The sequence below is a fragment of the Leucoraja erinacea genome, chromosome 5, assembly GCF_028641065.1.
Source record: "Leucoraja erinacea ecotype New England chromosome 5, Leri_hhj_1, whole genome shotgun sequence".
NCBI classification, from domain to species: Eukaryota; Metazoa; Chordata; class Chondrichthyes; order Rajiformes; family Rajidae; genus Leucoraja; species Leucoraja erinaceus.
The window spans coordinates 85,617,202-85,636,704 of record NC_073381.1 but is presented as its reverse complement, the minus strand read 5'-3'; the positions used below and the strand labels follow the sequence as shown (position 1 = coordinate 85,636,704).

General features: G+C 43.2%; 1 protein-coding gene across 1 annotated transcript in view; it reads right to left on the bottom strand.

Annotated features, from left to right (window-relative positions):
- Positions 1 to 19,503, bottom strand: part of LOC129697513 (serine/threonine-protein kinase MRCK alpha-like) — a 308,786-nt gene that overhangs the window by 12,235 nt on the left and 277,048 nt on the right. The window contains 5 exon segments of the mRNA XM_055636147.1: positions 719 to 839; positions 2,041 to 2,125; positions 3,199 to 3,296; positions 13,568 to 14,161; positions 16,311 to 16,373. Coding sequence (XP_055492122.1) covers positions 719 to 839; positions 2,041 to 2,125; positions 3,199 to 3,296; positions 13,568 to 14,161; positions 16,311 to 16,373 — 961 coding nt within the window.

Here is a 19,503-nt window from a genome sequence, read left to right as displayed (position 1 = left end):
ATGCTGCTGCACCCGCTGAGTTTCTCCAGCATTTTTGTGTACAAACCATAGTCTTTCCTTACCATCCACAGAAGGAGATGAGCTTGTGTTGCCACTTTCAGGGTGTTAATAGACTTGGATCCCAAGATTCTTCTGTACAACAATGCTGTTAGGGTTTATCCCATTGATTGTATATTTTCCCCTTACATTCAACCTTCCAATGTGCACACCTTACAGTTGCTCAGATTAAACTTCAGCTGCCATTTCTCTGCTCATTTCTGTAGCTGATCTAAGTCCTGTTGTATACCTTGTCAGCCATCTTCACAGTCTGCGGCCCGAACAATCTTGGTGGCGTCTACAAACTTACTGACCAACGCGTCTACATTTACGTCCAAGCTTCTGCACTCTTTCCAGCTTGAAGGCATCTTTCCTATATCAGGCTGACCTAGACTGAACACAACACTCCCAAGTGTGGCCTCACAATGTTTTGTACAACTAGACACCATGATGGTCGTCACTGCTTTTCATCCTTGCATTCCTTATTGCTACTTGTTTGAGGGAGTAGGACTAGGAGGTGAAATTCAGGAAGGGAACTGACTCTGGTAGATGGCGTTCGGAGAAGGTGTGACAGGATCAGGAGGAAGGAACAAGCAGAACTGAGAGCGAGAGAGAAGGAGAGGATTCAGACAAGGAATCGGTGTCAAGCTGGTGGAGGTGTGGTGATGGGTAATGCTCTCACCTCCTCTGTTGAAGCCTCTCCTCTTCAGGCACCCGGAAAGAATACCTCCTTTTGCTTCTGGTGCGGACCATCTGTTTGCGACTGTTGTCAGATGTTTCAGGAACGACAAGCTCATCTCCTTCTGTGGGAGTCAAACAAGACAGGTTGATGATCGAATGTACGATCCCCTGTTCCTGTAAACACTCTGCGTTTTGACTATCATTGCAGTAATAAGATTACAAGCAATCTGTGTCTTTGTCGTTTGTAATGGTCATCCACAGACTTGGCCAGTCCGTTACAGACCACTGCTCCGAGAAGAAACAATGTCAATGTCCACATGCCCAATAATCAGCGGCCATGTAGTGTTGTGGTCGCACATTCTCTAGAGAGGCAGCTCTCTTTCACGGAAAGGCTGATATTATTTACATTTCAAGAAAAAACAGCCGTATTCTTTTATATTTAGAGTCATAGAGCTGTACAGCATATAAATATATCCTCCAGCTCACGTTGTCCTTGCTAACCAAGTTGGCACATTGGGCAAGTCCCGTTTCCCTGCATTTTGTCTATAGCCCTCTAAACCCATCAATTCAATGTTGAACAATTCTGTATTCAGTAACAATTTATTTGTGTTTTGGACAGAGTGGAACACCTTATATAGATTGTGAATTCAAAACTATGGTGATAAACAAAACTATGGCGCTGCAGCCAGTCCCAGGTCAGGTGGGCTCACTTACCCCAGGTCTGGCTGTAGTGCCCAGGTTGCCTGCATGCCCCGGGACTGGCTATAGATTCCAGGTCAGTTCACCTGCCCCACACCCCAAAGACGTGCAGGTTGGTAGGTTAAGTTCTTTAGTAAATTGTAAATTGTCCCTAGTGTGTCGGATGTTGCTAGTGTACAGGGTGACTGCTGGTCGGCGCGGATACGGTGGGCCAAAGGATCTGCAGTACCCAGGTCGGCTGCGCTCCCAGGTCGGCTCACTTGCCCCAGGTTTGGCTGTAGCGCCCACGTCACCTGCTTGCCCCAGGACTGGCTGCTGTTCCCAGGTTGCGAAAACTAATTTTTAAAAAGTTGCGGGCCGGATGATTTTGGGTTATGGACCAGATCCAGCCCGTGGCCTGTAGGTTGCCGACCCCTGTCCTAGATGGCAAGCCTCATTGTGTCCCCCTGCATGTTTTAAAAGCCCATGCATATGGGGAACATTAAGAGGTGACAGGTTTCACACATTCATTCATGCTTATATGTTCTGGCCAGCCTTTTGTCCTGCTTCATTTTGCTTGCTCAGGAATACTCACAGACATTCCATCAATCCTAAAATAACTGCAGTAATGGTTGCTGCACGTACCTGCCATTTTATTCTTGAAATAGATTAACCTGATTGTCTCAAGGCCAAGCAGGTTTAATGATCCCTCTGTATTAAGTGGCCGGACCTGTAACGAGAGGTACTTGCTTTAACAAACCTCACAAGGCACAGCTGAAAGACAACTTCACTTAATTTTTTCAGAACTCGTGCCCATATGACATCCTCAAAGTGTGCTTTTGCTGTTGTCTCCTGCTCAAAGCTCAGCTGCACTTGGTTATCTTCTAGTAAAAGAACGGTTACATTTGACATAAAATGTTATTAAAATAAACCAGCCAGTAAGGTAAGGCCAGAGGACAAAAAAAAGTTAAATGAGAATCTAGATAATAAGACTGGGGAATGTGGAGGAATAAACACACACTCACAGATACACAGAAGTGTTTTAACGAGCTCATAGTATGTGAAACTGCACAGAAGAAGCAGGAGAAGTGTCTCGACTCAAAACGTCACCTATTCCTTTTCTCCAGAGATGCTGCCTGACTTTCTGAATTACTGCAGCTTTTTGTGTCTGTCTTCGGTTTAAACTAGTATCTGCAGTTCCTCCCTACACAGGAGAGAAATCTCATTGATTTAAAATACAGAATACTGTGTTCAGGCTTGGGCCCCCAGCTTAGACAGAATTTACAGATGGAAACAGAATACTGGAGCAGCTCAGCATGATCAGGCAGCATCGCTGGTGAACATGGATACGTGATGCTTTGGATCCTAGCACATTGTGTCCTTTTGTGTATTAACAGGCATCTGTTGGTTCTTTATTTCTACAGAGTTCAGAGGGCTTGGAACTAATCCGGGGACAATGCAGGGAGATATGGTGATTAAGGGATTTAGCCGTTACGTGGCAAACGTGCTAGACTCGTAAAAAGGGAGTTCAGGAAGTGATGATCATGAGGAGAAAGGAATAAAAATAAAAATTAATAAACAAAATGGAAAAGAATGGAAGACAAAGAAGGAAATAATTAAAATGCGAGAAAGCGAACACTCATTGTGGAAAAAGACACAAAGTGCCGGAGTAACACAGCAGTTCAAGCAGCATCTCTGGAGAACGTTTCGGGTCGGGTCCCTTCTTCAGACTGTGAAACATTGTGGAACTCTGCCATAGAAAGAAATTAATGAAAAACAAAAAGATTTTTTTTTTAAATTCACCTTCTTTAGTGCAACTGTCTGGATCCATTCCATTGTGTTCACATCAAATACATCTACAGCATTCTCACTGTACACAGACAGATATGGAGCATTGTAACCTGCAGAAATAAAACGTAAGGACCATGTCAGAGCCAAGACCACGGGTCGACTACACATCACCAGGCATCACGAGACTTGCAAAAACATCAACTGCATGGATTAATGGATCCCTGCTCCCTCATTGATGTCACCATTAGAGGAACAATCATGCTGGTGCCTTCGAACCTTTAATGTAGGAACACAGTGGCAGGTCCTCAGAACGATGCAACCCCTAGTAGAACCAGGAGACCAGCAGCACTCTGGATGAGGTATTATGTCCATTCCCTCCAGGCAGATCATGGGCAGGGAAACACAGAATCTGAATACAACTGAAGTGCTCCACAACAAAACCACCCCTTGATGAGAAATATTCCAAATAGCTGATTATTGCAGGATTATCATGTCCCCGCAAGATGGGAAGTAGGAAAATATTAGTTTCACTTAGAAATGCGGGTGTTAAAAGATGTCCCCCCAACACAATGTACTCAAACCTTTTACCACCATTGACCACATTTGGCCTTTTGTTGCTGGTACGCTTCATAACCTTGCACACTTCAACAGGGCTATCTCAGTGAATTCAGTTAAGCCAGGACACAGATAGGCTAGAGCTTCATGCTACGTCTAAGGTCATTACAGGAGCAAGAGGCTCTCCTGACACAAACACGACCAATACACAGGGAACTATGGACAACCTTATCTATCAGCATCAGAGGTAATGACACTTTCGAACAAGAGCTAAATATGGGATCACCAGTGGGTACAAGCCTTGATCCAAAAAAGCAGTAGGCATGTGCTTCGTCTTTCAGGAGCAGCTATTTTGATGCAAATAGATGACTTCTTCCACATAGACTTCAAACGGTTTGGATTCCAAATATACAGCTTCGCTCGTTCAGCTACCCATTGAATACTCAGAACTGTTGCATTGAAATACTACTCAATAACAACGTTGCAACATAGATTGCAAGTAAGGGACTGCTCAGATGCTGGTTCCTACAAAAAAATCCCCAATTCAAAGAGCTGGTCTCCATTCGTCGTTGGGTCATATGGCAGCAATCTCTGGAGGACTGGACGAGGTCTGAAGAAAAATAATGTCCCTGACCCAAAATGTCACTCTATCCATTTACTCGTTTTCTCTTCACAGAGATGCACATCTTTCTATCCTGACCTTCTGAGTTACTTTCAGCACTCTGTGTCTTTTTTTTTACACATGGTGCATATCTGTACAGGGAGATGCTAAAAAAAACCCCACTGCAGTAACTATGGGTCAGGCAGCATTCTGGACAGGTGGTCTGCCTTAAGGTCCTGTGTCACCTATCCATAAGTCTGCCTGACCTGCTGAGTTACTCCAGCACTCTGTGTCTTTTTTTTTTTACACATGGCATATCCAGGGACTAAAACACTGCATATTATTACAGGTGGTGCCTTAAGGTGTGTCATCATAAGTCTGTTTGATTTACCTTTCATTTCTATAGCAACATCATGTGCTAACATACTAAACAATGACCTTGGATAATACTTCAATCAGTGCAGTTACTTAAACAGTCAAATCCGGCTTGGCTGTCTATAGCTTCCAGTAACTAAGCCAATTTCCTTTGTCTAGCCATTCATCCCTACTACCATTATGTGGAGATATTACAGTAAGTTATAACACATTTTTATTACTAAGACATGTTTGAGAACTAGAAACCAAACTTTGGTTAAAATGTTATGTCATCATGTCAGTAGGATTATAAGATATGTATGGAAAATTCAATGCAAAGCACTAGTCATACAATCGTACAGCACGGAAACTGGCCCTGCGGCCCACCAAGTCTGTGTTGAACATCAAGCACCATTTACACCAGCCCTACATTAATCCATTTTATTACCCCCATATTCCCATCAATTCCACACACTCACCTACAACTATACATCACCAGAGGTCAGGTTTTTAGCCGGCTCCTTGCTGTAAGGCAGCAGCCCCACCAGCTCTATGCTACCCAATACGTTTATTACCGGATATTGGCTAGAAGGAGAGGTTGGAACAAACTTGAATTGTTTTCACTGGAACATCTGGGGGGCTTAAGTAGGGTAGGCATGTAGGGTAGAACCTTTTTAATCCAGGCTGGAAATGTCAAAGACACAGAGACACAAAGTGCTAGAGTAATTCAGCAGGTCAGGCAGCATCTCTGGAGAATATGGATTCTTCAAACGAGATAGGTCTTGACCCAAAACGTCACCTATCCCTGTTCTCCAGAGATACTGCCTCACCAGCTGAGTTATTCCAGCACTTTGTGTCCTTTTGTGGATTAACCAGCGTTTGCAGCTCTTTGTTCTTTACTCAATTACTTAAAATCTGTAGCCTCCCTTTGCTCTGGTATTTTATTTAACTCACATGCATAATCGATAATGTTTTATTATTAATGTTTAATGTTTTTTGTGTCATTCCTAACTATCACTGTATGTCTTGTTGTCACTTGCGGGCGGAGCACCAAGGCAAATTCCTTGTATGTGAATACTTGGCCAATAAACTTATTCATTCAACTTATCCATTCATTCATTCATTCATTCATTTTTACATATTCAAAGACTGAGGACATAATCTCTGGAACTCTCTGCCACAGCGGGTAGTTGAGGCCAGTTCATTGGCTATATTTAAGAGGGAGTTAGATGTGGCCCTTATGGCCAAGGGGATCAGAGGGTATGGAGAAAAGGCAGGTACGGGAAAGTGGTTGAGTGCCATGGGTGGTGCAAATGTACTCCTGCACCTAATTTTTATGTTTCAGTGCAGATGAGAGGGACAAAGTTTAAAAGTGGAGAGTGGGGAAAGTTATTTTTTCAGTGCATGGAATGTGCTGACTGGGGTGGTGGTGAAGGTAGATATGATAGTGATGCTTAAGAGATTTTTAGATAGACACATGGATATGCATGGAATAGAGAGATATGGCTCACATGCAGGCAGAGAAGATTCGTTTAACTTGGCATTATGTTTGGGATAGACATTGTGGGCTGAAGGGCCTTTTCCAGTGCTGTACTGTTCTAATTTCTATAATTAGAAAGAAACATCAAGAGAGTGGAGATCCAGAAATGGTTAAATGAGAAAGAGAAGGAGAGAGAGAGAGGGATGGAGCAAGTCAGGGGTGGTGAGAAAGCACATTTGAGGAGTGGGAAGACAGACACTGAAGAAGTTTCTGGAATAATTAGCCCTTCACAAGTAGCATTCGACAGCCCAAATACTTCACACTTTGACAAGCACTCGCTGGAGTATGGGGTTTCAAAGTTGTTGTTCATTACAAAAAGGAACTTGAGTCACAGTGCCTGTGAGATCAACATTGGCAGAGGTTGCCATAACTTTCACAAGACGCACACTGATGAGAATGGCCATCCAACACATCCTGCTCACTGGTTGCGTTAGACCACAAAATGAGTCAGGTTTTAGACTTTTAACACCTTTCTTGTATGTGTAATCGGTTCAATTTCTGTCTGCATATCAACTGCAGGCATCAGTCCTAAATCTATCCTTCAGCAGAGTGAACCTATTTACCCTCGTCCTCTGGATGTTATTTGCTTAAAGTAGACTCCGTATTTAAATATCTCCACAGGACAGTCATGGAGTCATACAGCACGGAAACAGGCCCTTCCGCACAACTCGGCCAAGCTGCCCCATCTAAGCTAGTCCCACCTGCCATCTCTCTAAACCCTTCCTACCCATGTACCTGTGTATAGTACCTGCCACAACTACTTCCTCTGGCAGTTCCTTCCATATACCCACTCAGTGAAAAAGTTGCCCCTCAGGTTTGTATTAAATATTTCCCTCCTCACCTTATCCTCTGCTTCTTGATTCCCCTATACTGGGTAAACAACTGTGCGCATTCGCCCGATCTATTCCTCTCATGATTTATACACCTCTGTAAGATCACCCCTCAACCTCCTGCACACCAAGTCTTAGCCTGACCAGCCCCTCCCTATAGCTCAGGTTCTCGAGTTGTATTTATATAGCACCTTGAATGAGTTGTGCACTCATAAACATGATGAAATTCAACCCAACACACAGTCATATAAACGATGTTCGGTGTAATGACTGTGAAATGAGAGATTTCCAGAGTTATGTGTCAATGGTTGCATGTACGGCAAAATGAGTGGTAGAAGGGCAAAAGCAGCTACTGAGAGTTATGTGTAGGAAAGAACTGCAGACGGTGGTTTAAATTGAAGGTAGACACAAAATGCTGGAGTAACTCAGCGGGACAGGTAGCATCTTTGGAGAGAAGGAATGGGTGACGTTTTGGGCCTGAACAAGGGTCTCTACCCGAAACATCGCCCATTCCTTCTCTCCGGCGTTATGTGCCTGGGCTGCTGCTAAAGGCACAGCCATCAATGATCGACCAATTCAAATTGAGGGTGTTTCCAGAGGGAAGATTTGGAGGAGATCTCAGGAAGCTGTAAGACTGGAGGAGAGTACACATTATAAGGCAGTTTTGGATGGCATTGGGTTAATGGAGAATGAAGCAAGCAAACCTTACAAAGAGCTGAACTGGGAGTAATAAAAACATGGATAATGCTATTAGTGTGAGATATGCAGAATCAGTGACAGAGAGGAGGGTAATGTCACACAAATTCAGAGATAATTACACATATATTACCCAAACTCAACCTGGGATCAGGCATAATACAGCGGTTGCAAACAATTTGGCTTTGTTTCAGATAACTGGCAGAAAGGGGGGTGACAGGGTGAAGTGTGACAAGGGCCTGCCCAAGATTTTGTGGGAGTCAATCTCTGCTTATCAGTGAGATTCAGTCAGATTCAGATTTAGATTTGCTTATTGTCATAAATACCTGGGTGCAATGAAATTTCTGGTTCACATGAAGACAGAGTAAATGTAATTGTACAGTAATGTAAAAAACAACATTAAATGCAAAGACGAGTACAAAACAGCAGAATGGTGCAAGATTATAGACCATTCCAAAGTAGTGCAAAAATAAAGCACAAGAGAACAACCAAGTGAGGTAGAGTCAAGAGTTTGTAGCAGCATCTCCGGGAAGGGGGTGATTGGTTCAGAAGTTTGCTAGCAATGGGGAAGAAGTTGTTCTAATATTAATCAACGATTGATATTGAAGCTAACATCATCAACGATCCACACCACTGTGGCCACAATCTCATCTTGTTGATATCTTCGGGAAGAAGGTACGGGAACCTCAAAACTGTGACTTCCATCTTCAAGGATGGCCTTTTCTCAGCGTCCATCAGACTGTTGAACCATTTCTTGCTTTTTAAGTTCTGACTTTAAATTTCCAACATCTCAAGTTTTTTGATTTTCATTTAAATTAAAAAAATTGCAGTGTGCCTATTCTTTCTCAAGCTCTCAACTTTCTATACAATACCAAGCTTTACAATAAATTAAATGCCAAAGAACAACAGCGGTTTTCTAAAAAAAAGACACAAAGAGCTGGAGTAACTCAATGGGTCAGACAGCATATCTGGAGAACATGGGCAGATTATGTTTTGGGACAGGACCCTTCTCCAGAGATGCTGCCTGAACTGCTGAGTCACTCCTGCACTTTGTGTATTTTTTAATATAAGCTAACATCTGCAGTTCCTTGTGTCTCCTTAGTGTGCTTTTCTAATCCGGGCTTTTCGACTTGCTCCTGTCTGTAAGTGTTGTCCAAATAGTTTAAGCCATTCTAAGAAAGAAAAAAATCACATTTCTTCAATCACCCTTAGCATTCATCATCTGTAAGCATGCCCTGGCTGTATTTGACAAGGTTCAGCTTCCAAAAGGGAGGCAGGATAAAACTCGTACAATGGTGTGGAAGATGGGGCTGTCTCTGTTGATTCCAAGCCTTGTGAAGATTCTTAGGTTTTGATCACATAGCATCCAGGAAACATCTCTTTAACCAACCACCGCCTACGTCACTGAGTATCTATTAACTGCTCCATGCTGTAGGTATCTCAGCGTGGAACAGTGAGCAAGGGTATGGGTTACACCCTGGATGGCACAACTTGGTCATTCACTAAATATGGCACAACGATAACATCACAGCCCAAGAAATAGTTCTACAACACAATAACAGCCGGGTGCGTCTGCACAGACTGTCAACCACTCATTTGACATCAATAGATTCAGAGTCAGAACCATACTGCACAGAAGCAGGCTCTTCAGCCAACCTTGTCCATGCTGGCTTCCTGAGCTGGTCTCACCTGCCTGCATTTGGTCCATATCCCTCTAAATCTTTCCTATACATGGACCTGTCCAAATGTTTCGTGAAACATTGTAGTTGTTCTTAACTCTACCACTTTGTTTGGCAGCTCATTCCCATCATTCTCTGTGTGAAGAACTGTGTTAAAAACTTGTTTCTTAAGATCCCATTAAATCTTTATTTTCCCTTTCTTTAAACCCTGTGCCCTCTGATTTCAGACTCCCCTACTCTGGTTAAAAAGACTGTGACTATACTTTATCTATTATTTTTTATATAACTTATATTTTATAAACTTCTCACACCTCAGCCTTGAACACGCCAGGATAAACAGTTCCAGGTTATCTTGTCTTTCCTTACAATTCGAGCTCGCCTGTCCCAGCATACTCTCTAGTTTAATCACATACTTCCCACAATATGCACAACAGAACAGCAGCAATAATCCGGGTACGGTCTCGCCAACATCCCGTACAGCAGGATAACATGACAACAACAGTAATGACATCTCAAATCTTGTACTCATGCCTCGACTGATGAAGCAAGCCACATACCTTCCTCACCGCCTTGCCTGTCACTGCAATCCATTATTAATCCTATTTTATTTTCTTCCCACATTCCCATCACCATTCCCTAGATTATACTATTTACCACAGTTTGTAAGAGTCAGGGGAAAGGGAAATGAGAGGTATAAACGGTAATGTAGAGAGATATAGAACAAATGAATAAAAGAAATGCAAAAAACTAATGATGGTAAAGGAAACAGGCCATTGTTAACTGTGTGCTTGGTGAGAACGAGTACAGATAATGAGACCAAAGGGCCTGTCCCACTCGTTTTATTCTTGTTTCTCAGTCTCATAATGGCTTTTTGAATTTAATTGGCCAACTTTGGTCCTCATGTCCTCAAACGGCAATAAAAGTTTCCAAAGGTGATGGATAGATGGGAGGAAAGACTGGAGAGCTGAGAGCTCTCTTATACCTGATGCGATTTTTTCTATTACAAATAGCTGGGACATTGTTGGGCGGTGTGGGTGAGTTGGGCCGAAGGGCCTGTTTCCACACTGTTTTAATCTATCTCTATGACTAAGAATCACAAAAACATGCTGATTGATTTCACACCTCTGCTGTACCAATGGCCTCTCACCCGTACTCCTTACATAAACAATTTATGGATTTGTTCATTATATACCACAGAAAAGGTGAGCCTGTGATTAAGCATGTCCTGATAGTTCCAATAATGACCTGACCATGGCTATCACAGCCAAGAGATAAATGATTAAGACATGGGATTGTGCAGATGCTTGAATCTTATGCAAAATACAAAGTGCTGGAGCGACTCGGGGTCAGACAGCATTTATGGAGGGAAAGGACAGATGACGTTTCAGGTCGGGATCCTTCTTCAGACTAGATAAATGGTCTTTTGATAAGATTAAGGTGCCAAGTTCCGTTTTCCATAGAACTATGCTCTTCACAATCGTTTGTTCACTCGTTCCTTCCCACCCAACCTACACCTCCCCAGACACTTTCCTTTGCAACCTCCTTTCTCTCAGTGGAATTGAATGTACACCAGGCGACCGCTTCACCATGCATTGGCATGTAGTCTGCCAAGGACTACTGGATCTCCCGGTTGCCAACCATTTGAACTCCCCTTCGCAATCCCACACTGATCTTTCTGTCCTGGGCCTCCTCCAATGACAGAGAGAGATTACACACAAACTGGAAGAATAGTACCTCATATTCTGCTTGGGTATCTTACAACCCAACAATCTTCAAGTAGGAGTCCCTAGCCTCAACCCCACACTGCCCCTGCCCGTTGCACACACATTTCTCCCATCACCCCAGTCACCCTGCTCCCCAAGTCCTACATTATCCCCTCTCCTTCCTCACTCCCTTGCCCCTTTCCATCCATATCCCTTCCATTTCATTCCTCTTCTCTCCTTTTCTGGCATCCTTTTGTTTCCTTTTCACCTCTAGCCTTTGTCACATACTCCGCCCATCTACCATCACTTGTATCCACCTATCACTTGCCCCTCCCCCACCTCTCTTTTCCAGCTTTCCCCCCTCTACTCCATCAGTCTGAAGAAAGGTCCAGACCCGAAATGTCATCTGCCCTGACCTGCTGAGTTCTTCCAAGATCCATTGTCATTAATTTATTGTTGCACATTCTATATTATTCTTACAGTATTATTATCAATTTGCAGCTTACGAGACTGCTCGTGCAAAATACTTTGGGATGGATGGCTGAAGGAAAATCTATGGCGTGCACACAAATAGGCAACAGGCTCTTCTGCCCCTCAAATCTCTTCTGCTATTCAATAAGATCATAGCTGATCTGATTACCAGCTCAATCCATATCCCCCACCCCAGCTCATCAGATATCCATCTACATTTATTAAAGATTCTGCTTCAACGGCTTTTTGACAAAGAGATTTCCAAACCTCATAATCCTTGGAGAAGAAAATGTAGCCTCATCTCGGTGATAAATGGGCAACTTTTAACTACACTACTAAAAGATTAAACTTACTCTTAATCTGATTCTAGATAACAGCATTATAGATTCTGTACAACAGTAGTCATGGTCTTGACAAGGATACAATGAAGTTGTCAGTCAAGCCTCCTCTCACTCTTGTAAATCCCAGCAAATACAAGCCATTCCTCACATACCACACCTTACTAAACCTTCTTTGAGCTGCTTCCAACACTCGTAAATCTGTCCTAAATAAAGAGACTAGCACTATACACAGAACTCCAGATGGTCTCCCAATGTCCTATCACATAACCTCTTTCATTCTATATTCAACTTCTCTCACAATAAACACTCCATTAGATTTTCTCATCACTTGCTGTATCTGCATAACTAACATTTTCCAAATGAATCGCACCCACATCTAGAGACGGCTTAAATGCTGCCAGTGACCCAGCTTCAACCACTCTCTCTGGTACAGCACTCCAGATATTCACCACCCTCTGGGTGAAGAAGGCCCCCCCCCCTGATGGCCCCTTTAAATTGCTTCCCCCTTATCCTAAATCGGAGTCCTCTGGTTTTATCTACCTCTGATATGGGGAAAAGCTTCCTGCAGTTCCCTATCTGTACTCCACATCATTTATATGTAATCATATCCCCGTTAACCTCCTCCGTTCCACGGAAACCAATTCCCCCCTTTCTGGGGAACGGTCCTCAGGAACCTAATGAGATCTCCTCACTTTCACTCACTATCCCCAGGAATCCAACGTGAGACTTCTCATTCAATGTCTCCAGGCATCATGTGTGCTTTGCCCTCTCACTCACTAACCTTGCGCATCTGCCTCACCATTCCTGGGGGTCCCGAACTTTCTCCTCATTACTTATTATACTCAGGGATCAATCAAGCTCTCCCCTTTCACACTCTTCTCTGGGGTCTAATTAACTTTCCTGTTTCATTCACTGGCCCTGTGGATTCATAAATCTTTATCCCTCTCCCTGTCCTTTCCCTTTCCCGGATTTAGTATACAGAACGCTAAATACGGGTGGGATAGGATAGGATAGGATGGACGGATGGCTCTTCTCAGTTTCCTCATTATTCCACACACCTCACCATCTATGGTTTAAACTTGATTTGTAAAGAAATAGCCAGCAGACTTGAAAACCTGCCCACTACAAAATGTTCTGGAACAAAAGTTCTTCCAAAGCTAACATCATTGTTCAAAAGGCAACATAAGTTTAGTTTAGTATTTTTACTACAGAATACTTTTCCTGGCATCAAGCACTTCCATCTTGGACTCCACCTGAGGGTCACCATAGAGGATGCAAGAACATGAAGAATACTTAATTCTGCATTGAAGCAGAGTATAGGTGGGATACAACCTTCCTTTATGCAGAAGAATGGCCCGCTTCATAGTTGCGTTCAACATGATAAATGCACACCGTTTTCAGGCTAAAAATTAAAACGGCTGTTTTTTTGCCGTCTTGTTTTGCCTTGTAATGAAGCCACTCCATTATCACAATGGAACTTTTGTGGTAATCAAGTAATTCAACACAGAGCAGGCGGAGCTTTTTTTAAGGTTTAGCCCAAGTACGGTGCTAGGAATTGGAGTTACCTGAACAATGCCCCAGGCTACAGATAGAAGAACCAAACCAACTCACAACATGTAGTGGGAATAGCTGGCCACATCAGCTCCTGCTGCCTTGACCTTCGACCCTGGCAGTCCACATACACGCCCACAGTACTGAAACACAATAAATACTCCTTGCTTGAGATTTCCACTGCACAGATCGCGTCGTTGGGCTGCTGGCTGATGAAGGAGAGCGTGTGGTCGTCAGGATGCAGCAGGCTGACAGGACCCCCGTCCCCTTGCAGGGGGTACTTGACAAAGCCCGACTGGTAGCCAACGAGCAGGCGTTCACTGAAGATGGCCATCCACTGCACGTTGCCCGGCACCTGGATCTCCTTGAACTTTTTGTGGCGGGTTTTGCTCTGGTTGAGTTCGTAGCACTGCACCTGGCGTTTCATGGCCACACTCAGGCACGTGGTGGTGCCATGGCGCATCAATCCTGACACCAGCGTTTGGCAGCCCTTCGTCTCCACCAGTTTGAAGAAGTCTCCTTCGCGGCCATCGAGAGCTGTGGTGGGGAAAAGGCGGACGTGGCGATTTCGTCCGGATATAACAGCTATTAGCTGTTCTCCTGAGATAAGCTCGATATGGTGGACCTTTTTGTTATCACCAACACGGATGATTTCTGCCAAAAAGAAGAAAAAAATGTTAATTCTGCTGATGGTGCTTGCCATGGCCTTAGACTCTTTCAAAGTAATTTATAGGCTGCAAGGCACCCAGATAACACAGCTGCCAAAAGTGCATAGTTCAGGACAACAAGTAACTGCCAGTTTATATTCAAAGCGTTTCTCAAATCCCTCTTCCACCACACTTCCAATCCTTGGTACAATTAACTCCTATGACTTGGCTGCCTTTACCACTTCTCTTCTTCCTCTTTCCTTCAAGGCCTTTCCTGCCCTTAATGTTTTTCCATAATTTCCATGAGAAATGTCCTCATCGCCCTTTGAATTGGTAATTAGACAACTTCCCTTCCTGGGTCCCAGTGGAAGCAACAGCTTTTGGTGTAAACCAACAGCTTTTGCCTGTTGCTGTCTCCACCTCTTCAAATACGCTGCCGCAATCCATCTCAAAATTACACCCTACTTCTTTGCAAACTGCAACACTATTTTCATCCCCACTTTCCTTCCCAAATTCCAACCCACATTCACTAGAGTTCCATGTCTAAATCCCCCCAATTAGTCACTGTACAGCCCAGGTCCGAACAGTCACTAATGACATTCTGAAGAATTGTGAAAACAATCTTTTCCCTCATTTTATCAACCAGCCACCTGCCTTGGTACTGTTAACTACACCATCCTCCTGCTTTCATTGTCACCTTTCCAGTCGTAATGACAGAATACCAGTTAGTAGCATTTCTTGGTATTATTACCATTAGACTTCAGACACGGTGTGGAAACAGGTCCTTCGGCCCATCAAGTCCATGCCGACCATCAATCACCCTCTGCCCAATAACTATCCTATACACTAGGGATAATTTACAATTTACAGAAACCAAGTAACCAACATGTACCTCTTTAGCGTGTGTGAAGAAACCGGAGCACCCGGAGAAAACCCACATGGTCACAGGGAGAACGAACAAACTCTGTACAGACAGCACCCATAGTCTGGATCAAACCCGGGTCTCAGGCGCTGTAAGGCAGCAACTCTACCGTTGTGCCCCTGTGCTGTCCCTCAACCTCTTACCTACTTACTTCCCGATGACAACATCCAGAAACCCTTGTGTCAGATTCTATTTACATGACAACATCCAGTCCAACTTCAACACCACTCACTTACACCACCAACTATCAGAAAATGATTCAGGTTCAAAAAACAATCTACTTTCAAACTGGACTGCTTGCAACTTTGGTGTCATGTCTAACTTCCTGTCCAACATCTAATGTCTAACATCCTGAAGGACCCTTCCCACCCTGGACACAACCTGTTCCACCTGCTGCCCTCTGGCAGATGGTACAGGTCTTTCAAAACTCGCACAACCAGACTCAGAGACAGCTTCTACCCCATAGCCATACGTGAACTTAAGAATTCAAAATAAGTAATAACACTCACATTCAAGTGAATGGTTCTACCTCAGCTGCTATTGTTATTTATCTGTAATTTTTTTTTATATGTATATATTTTTACCTTTTCTTATATATTTAAAATTGCTCTTGTGAATCGCACCGTGGGATTGATTTTTAAATTTTGTTGTACCATGTGCAATGACAATAAAGAGATTCATTCATTCATTCATTCATTCATTCACTTCACACAGTATAACTACACCAAGACAGTCCACGTTACCTCCATGACATCAAACCACTCGAACCCTGGCTCCTCAGCTGTGACGCAACTATCAACCGCACCTTTGTTCCCTTTCCACGTGACAATTCAAACTTAGTTGCAGTTACATTTGTTTGAGATACTTAGAACTTTTTGGCATGGTTGCTTGGATAATTTTTAATGGAAGAGTTCATAATCTTTATGCAAGAATTTGTATTCCCACTGAAAGCCACACTGACTATTTCAAGTGTATAGTCTCCAATTCCCGGGGACTGCCCAGATCTGGCATTAGATTTTGATTTTTTCCCACAAGAAGATTTCATGGGAAAGAACGAGAAACCTTAGAATTAAATTACATGATCGTGAACAAACCTCTGAGGTACCAAAACTAAAAGCATTTTGTGCTGATGTTGATAATGAAGAGGATGAGTTGTAATATATGTATGATAATCTATGACATAGAGAATGGTACCGGAGTTGTTCAGTGAAGGTACATGGTTAGGACGACTCACCATCTTTGGTGACGTGCACTACAAACAAACCTTCTTCATTTCCCAGTGCTATTCTTTCGTGATCTGGAATAAAATAACAATAAAGGGAACAATTGTTACCTTGCATTCATGGTGTCAGACAGCACAGAAAAAGGCCCTTAGACCTATTAAGTCCATGCCAACTATAAAACATCCATCTTACACTAATCCCATTTTATCCTAGCCCCACTGTAACCATCTTCTCTCGGATCCTACATGCTAAGGGCAATATCCAGTGGCTGAATAACCTACTAACCTATATGTCTTTGGAGGATGAGTGCAAACTGGAGTACCCTGAGGAAACTCATGCAGCTATAACGAGAACATGCAGACTCCACATAGACAGGGTCAGGATTGAACCCTGGTGACGGGATGTGTGTGGCAGCAGGACTACTTGCTGTGCTCTCTAATACCCTGTTTTTTTCTGACCAGTCAATATAATATTTTGAAGTAATGTCAGAGTTTAGTTTAGTTCAGAGATACAGCGAGGAAACAGGCCCTACGACCCACCGAGTCAGCGCCAACCAACACTAGCACTATCCTGCACATTAGGGACATTTTACAATTCTTTTCCCCAAAGCCAATTAACCTACAAACGTGTACTTCTTTGGAATGTGGTAGGAAACCTGAGCACCCGGAGAAAACCCACGCTGTCACAGGGAGAATGTGCAAACTCTGTACAGAGAGCACACGTAGTCAGGATAGAAACCGGGTCTCCAGTATGGTAGGGCAGCAATTCTACTGCTGTGCCACCCTTAATCGCCCCATAATTTCTCACATTGAATCCAACAGCACATTTCAGCTGCAACCTGAATTAGTATTGGAGCAACGCACATTTTCTTTATCTCCACATCAGCAGTTATGTAGCCTCCCTGACAAATGAATGGAAGACTAATGCTGTTTTGTGCAGTTTTCGGTAACTGGAACAGCAAGAATTGCTTACAATCACCAATTAACATTTCCCGCAGAAGGCAAGCCAGGTATCAGTCCGCAGGACATATTAACATTTTGCCCAAGCAGTCTGTATCTGTCAGATCTCCACAGGCAACGTGCATTTCACTATTGAGCTACTTGCCTTTCAGGCATGGCTTGAAGCTACTGCTCTTCACCCTTTTTAACCTAAATTATTTTGACCATATTTTTGGTCAATGTCAATAGTCATACAGTGCTGAAGCAGGCCCATCGGTTGAATGTCCATGCCAACCAAGATGCCCATCTAAGCTAGTTCTATTTGCCTTTATTTGGCCCATATTCATCTAAACTTTAAAGCACATAAAGTGCTGGAGTAAATCAGCAGGTCAGGCAGCACCTCTGGAGAACATGGATATGTGATGTTTTATGTTGGGACCCTTCTTGTGTCCTTTTGTGTATTAACTAGCATCTGCATTTCTTTGTTCCCTCTAAACCTTTCCAGTTTATGTCAATGTTATTAATAATGGCTTCTTCAGTCTGATTATGTCTACATGAGGCACCATTGGAAGATTTCTCTAATTCAAAGATAAAATTAATTGATTAGACTTCTGATCCAAAAAAGTTCCGACCCGAAATGGCGCCTGTTCATTTCCCTCCATGCTTGCAGCGTGACCCACTCAGTTCCTCCAGCCACTTTGTTTTTTTACTCCAGATTCTAGCATATTTTGTGTCTCCATAAGACAAACGTGACTGGTGGGAAAGTAATTAAAGGGGTGCTTGCTCCACCACCAGCAGCTCAACTTCTACTTCAGTGACATCCACATTATTTCAATGGGCTTCATGTCAAAAATGGGCTGGAAACTAAAATTGTAATGGGCTCCAATAACTGAGCTACATTAAGTCTGCAATTACTGTGTGTTAAAATCCCAGATATTTTTACTGCTGGGAGCCTGTACACACACCGAGTCCATGCTTGGGTTAAAATCCCAGCTATTTTCACTGCTGACACCAACACCCAATGCCACTCTGCCCAAGTGAAAATACAAGGCTAGCATTTGCCAAATTGTTGCTCCAGATATAAATAAGAACTATTATCATGACTGACAGCCTACACACGGAGCCAATGCGAGAAGTTAAAGTCAGAGTTATTACCACTGTTGGAAGCCGCTCATATTGGCCCATCGCCTCAGGTTTTAAATCGGAGCAAATGTTGCTTCCACGAGTTGAGACTAAAGCACTCAAAGCCCAAGGTCACTGCAGTGACACCATAACCTGACTTCATGTGGCAGGTTTAAATCACAGCAGACTGGGAAAACTCACCACACACTGACCATTTAGAATCAACGCTACGATCACTGTTGAGATCCCACACACCAAGTAGCTGGTTCCAGTTAAATGTAAAGCTCTGAACACTACTGGGTGTGAATTCAGAACCAGAACTATTGGCTCGGGTGGGAGCCTCCACATGTGAATTTTAAGCGGGATCAGAGTACTTGCTAACTTAGGAGACCTTTCGGTCCATCAGATTCCTATCAACTCCTCACAGAGCAATCGCATCAGGCCCATTCCACCTCCTTTTCTCAGTAACCCTGCAACATATCGTATTTCACATGCCCATTAACCCTCCCTGTTTTGATGTATTTTTGGGGGGGGGGGGGGGGGGGATGCTCCCAATGGTCTTATCATTCTGTATTTTGTCTTCCTGAGGTGGTCTGTGAGTTATTGAAGTCTACTATTTCACGTTACATATGCATTGCAGCATGGGGTTAATGTGAAACTTAGCAAGAATAGGCTTGTTGGGTCATTCATATTTTCTAACTAGTGCAAACATTAATAAATCTGGAACTATGAATATATCTAATAGTGCACGTACAACCGCTTCGATACTTGCCCTCCCTCATAAAACAGTCAGATACAGTCTGTCACACTTCTGTAAATACATTGCATGTTTGTGCTGAGACTTACTTTCTCCTCTCCAAATTAACTATGACCCACCATTTCTAGCTGTGATACCCATGAGTTATCCACTAACATATCATCCCCAGTTGCTGAGTGATTTTTAATATCGCCGGTAACCTGGAAAGGATAGTTATCTAAAATATAAAATTGTCTTTTAGATATTCAATAGGAATATTTATAAACTGCATTCCATTACATTCATCGGTCATTTGTTGGGGTCGAGAGAGGAGAAAGAGGAGGAAAAATCAAACTAGTATTGACATTTCACAACTTCAGGCTGTCCAAAAGCAGCCAAAGAACAACC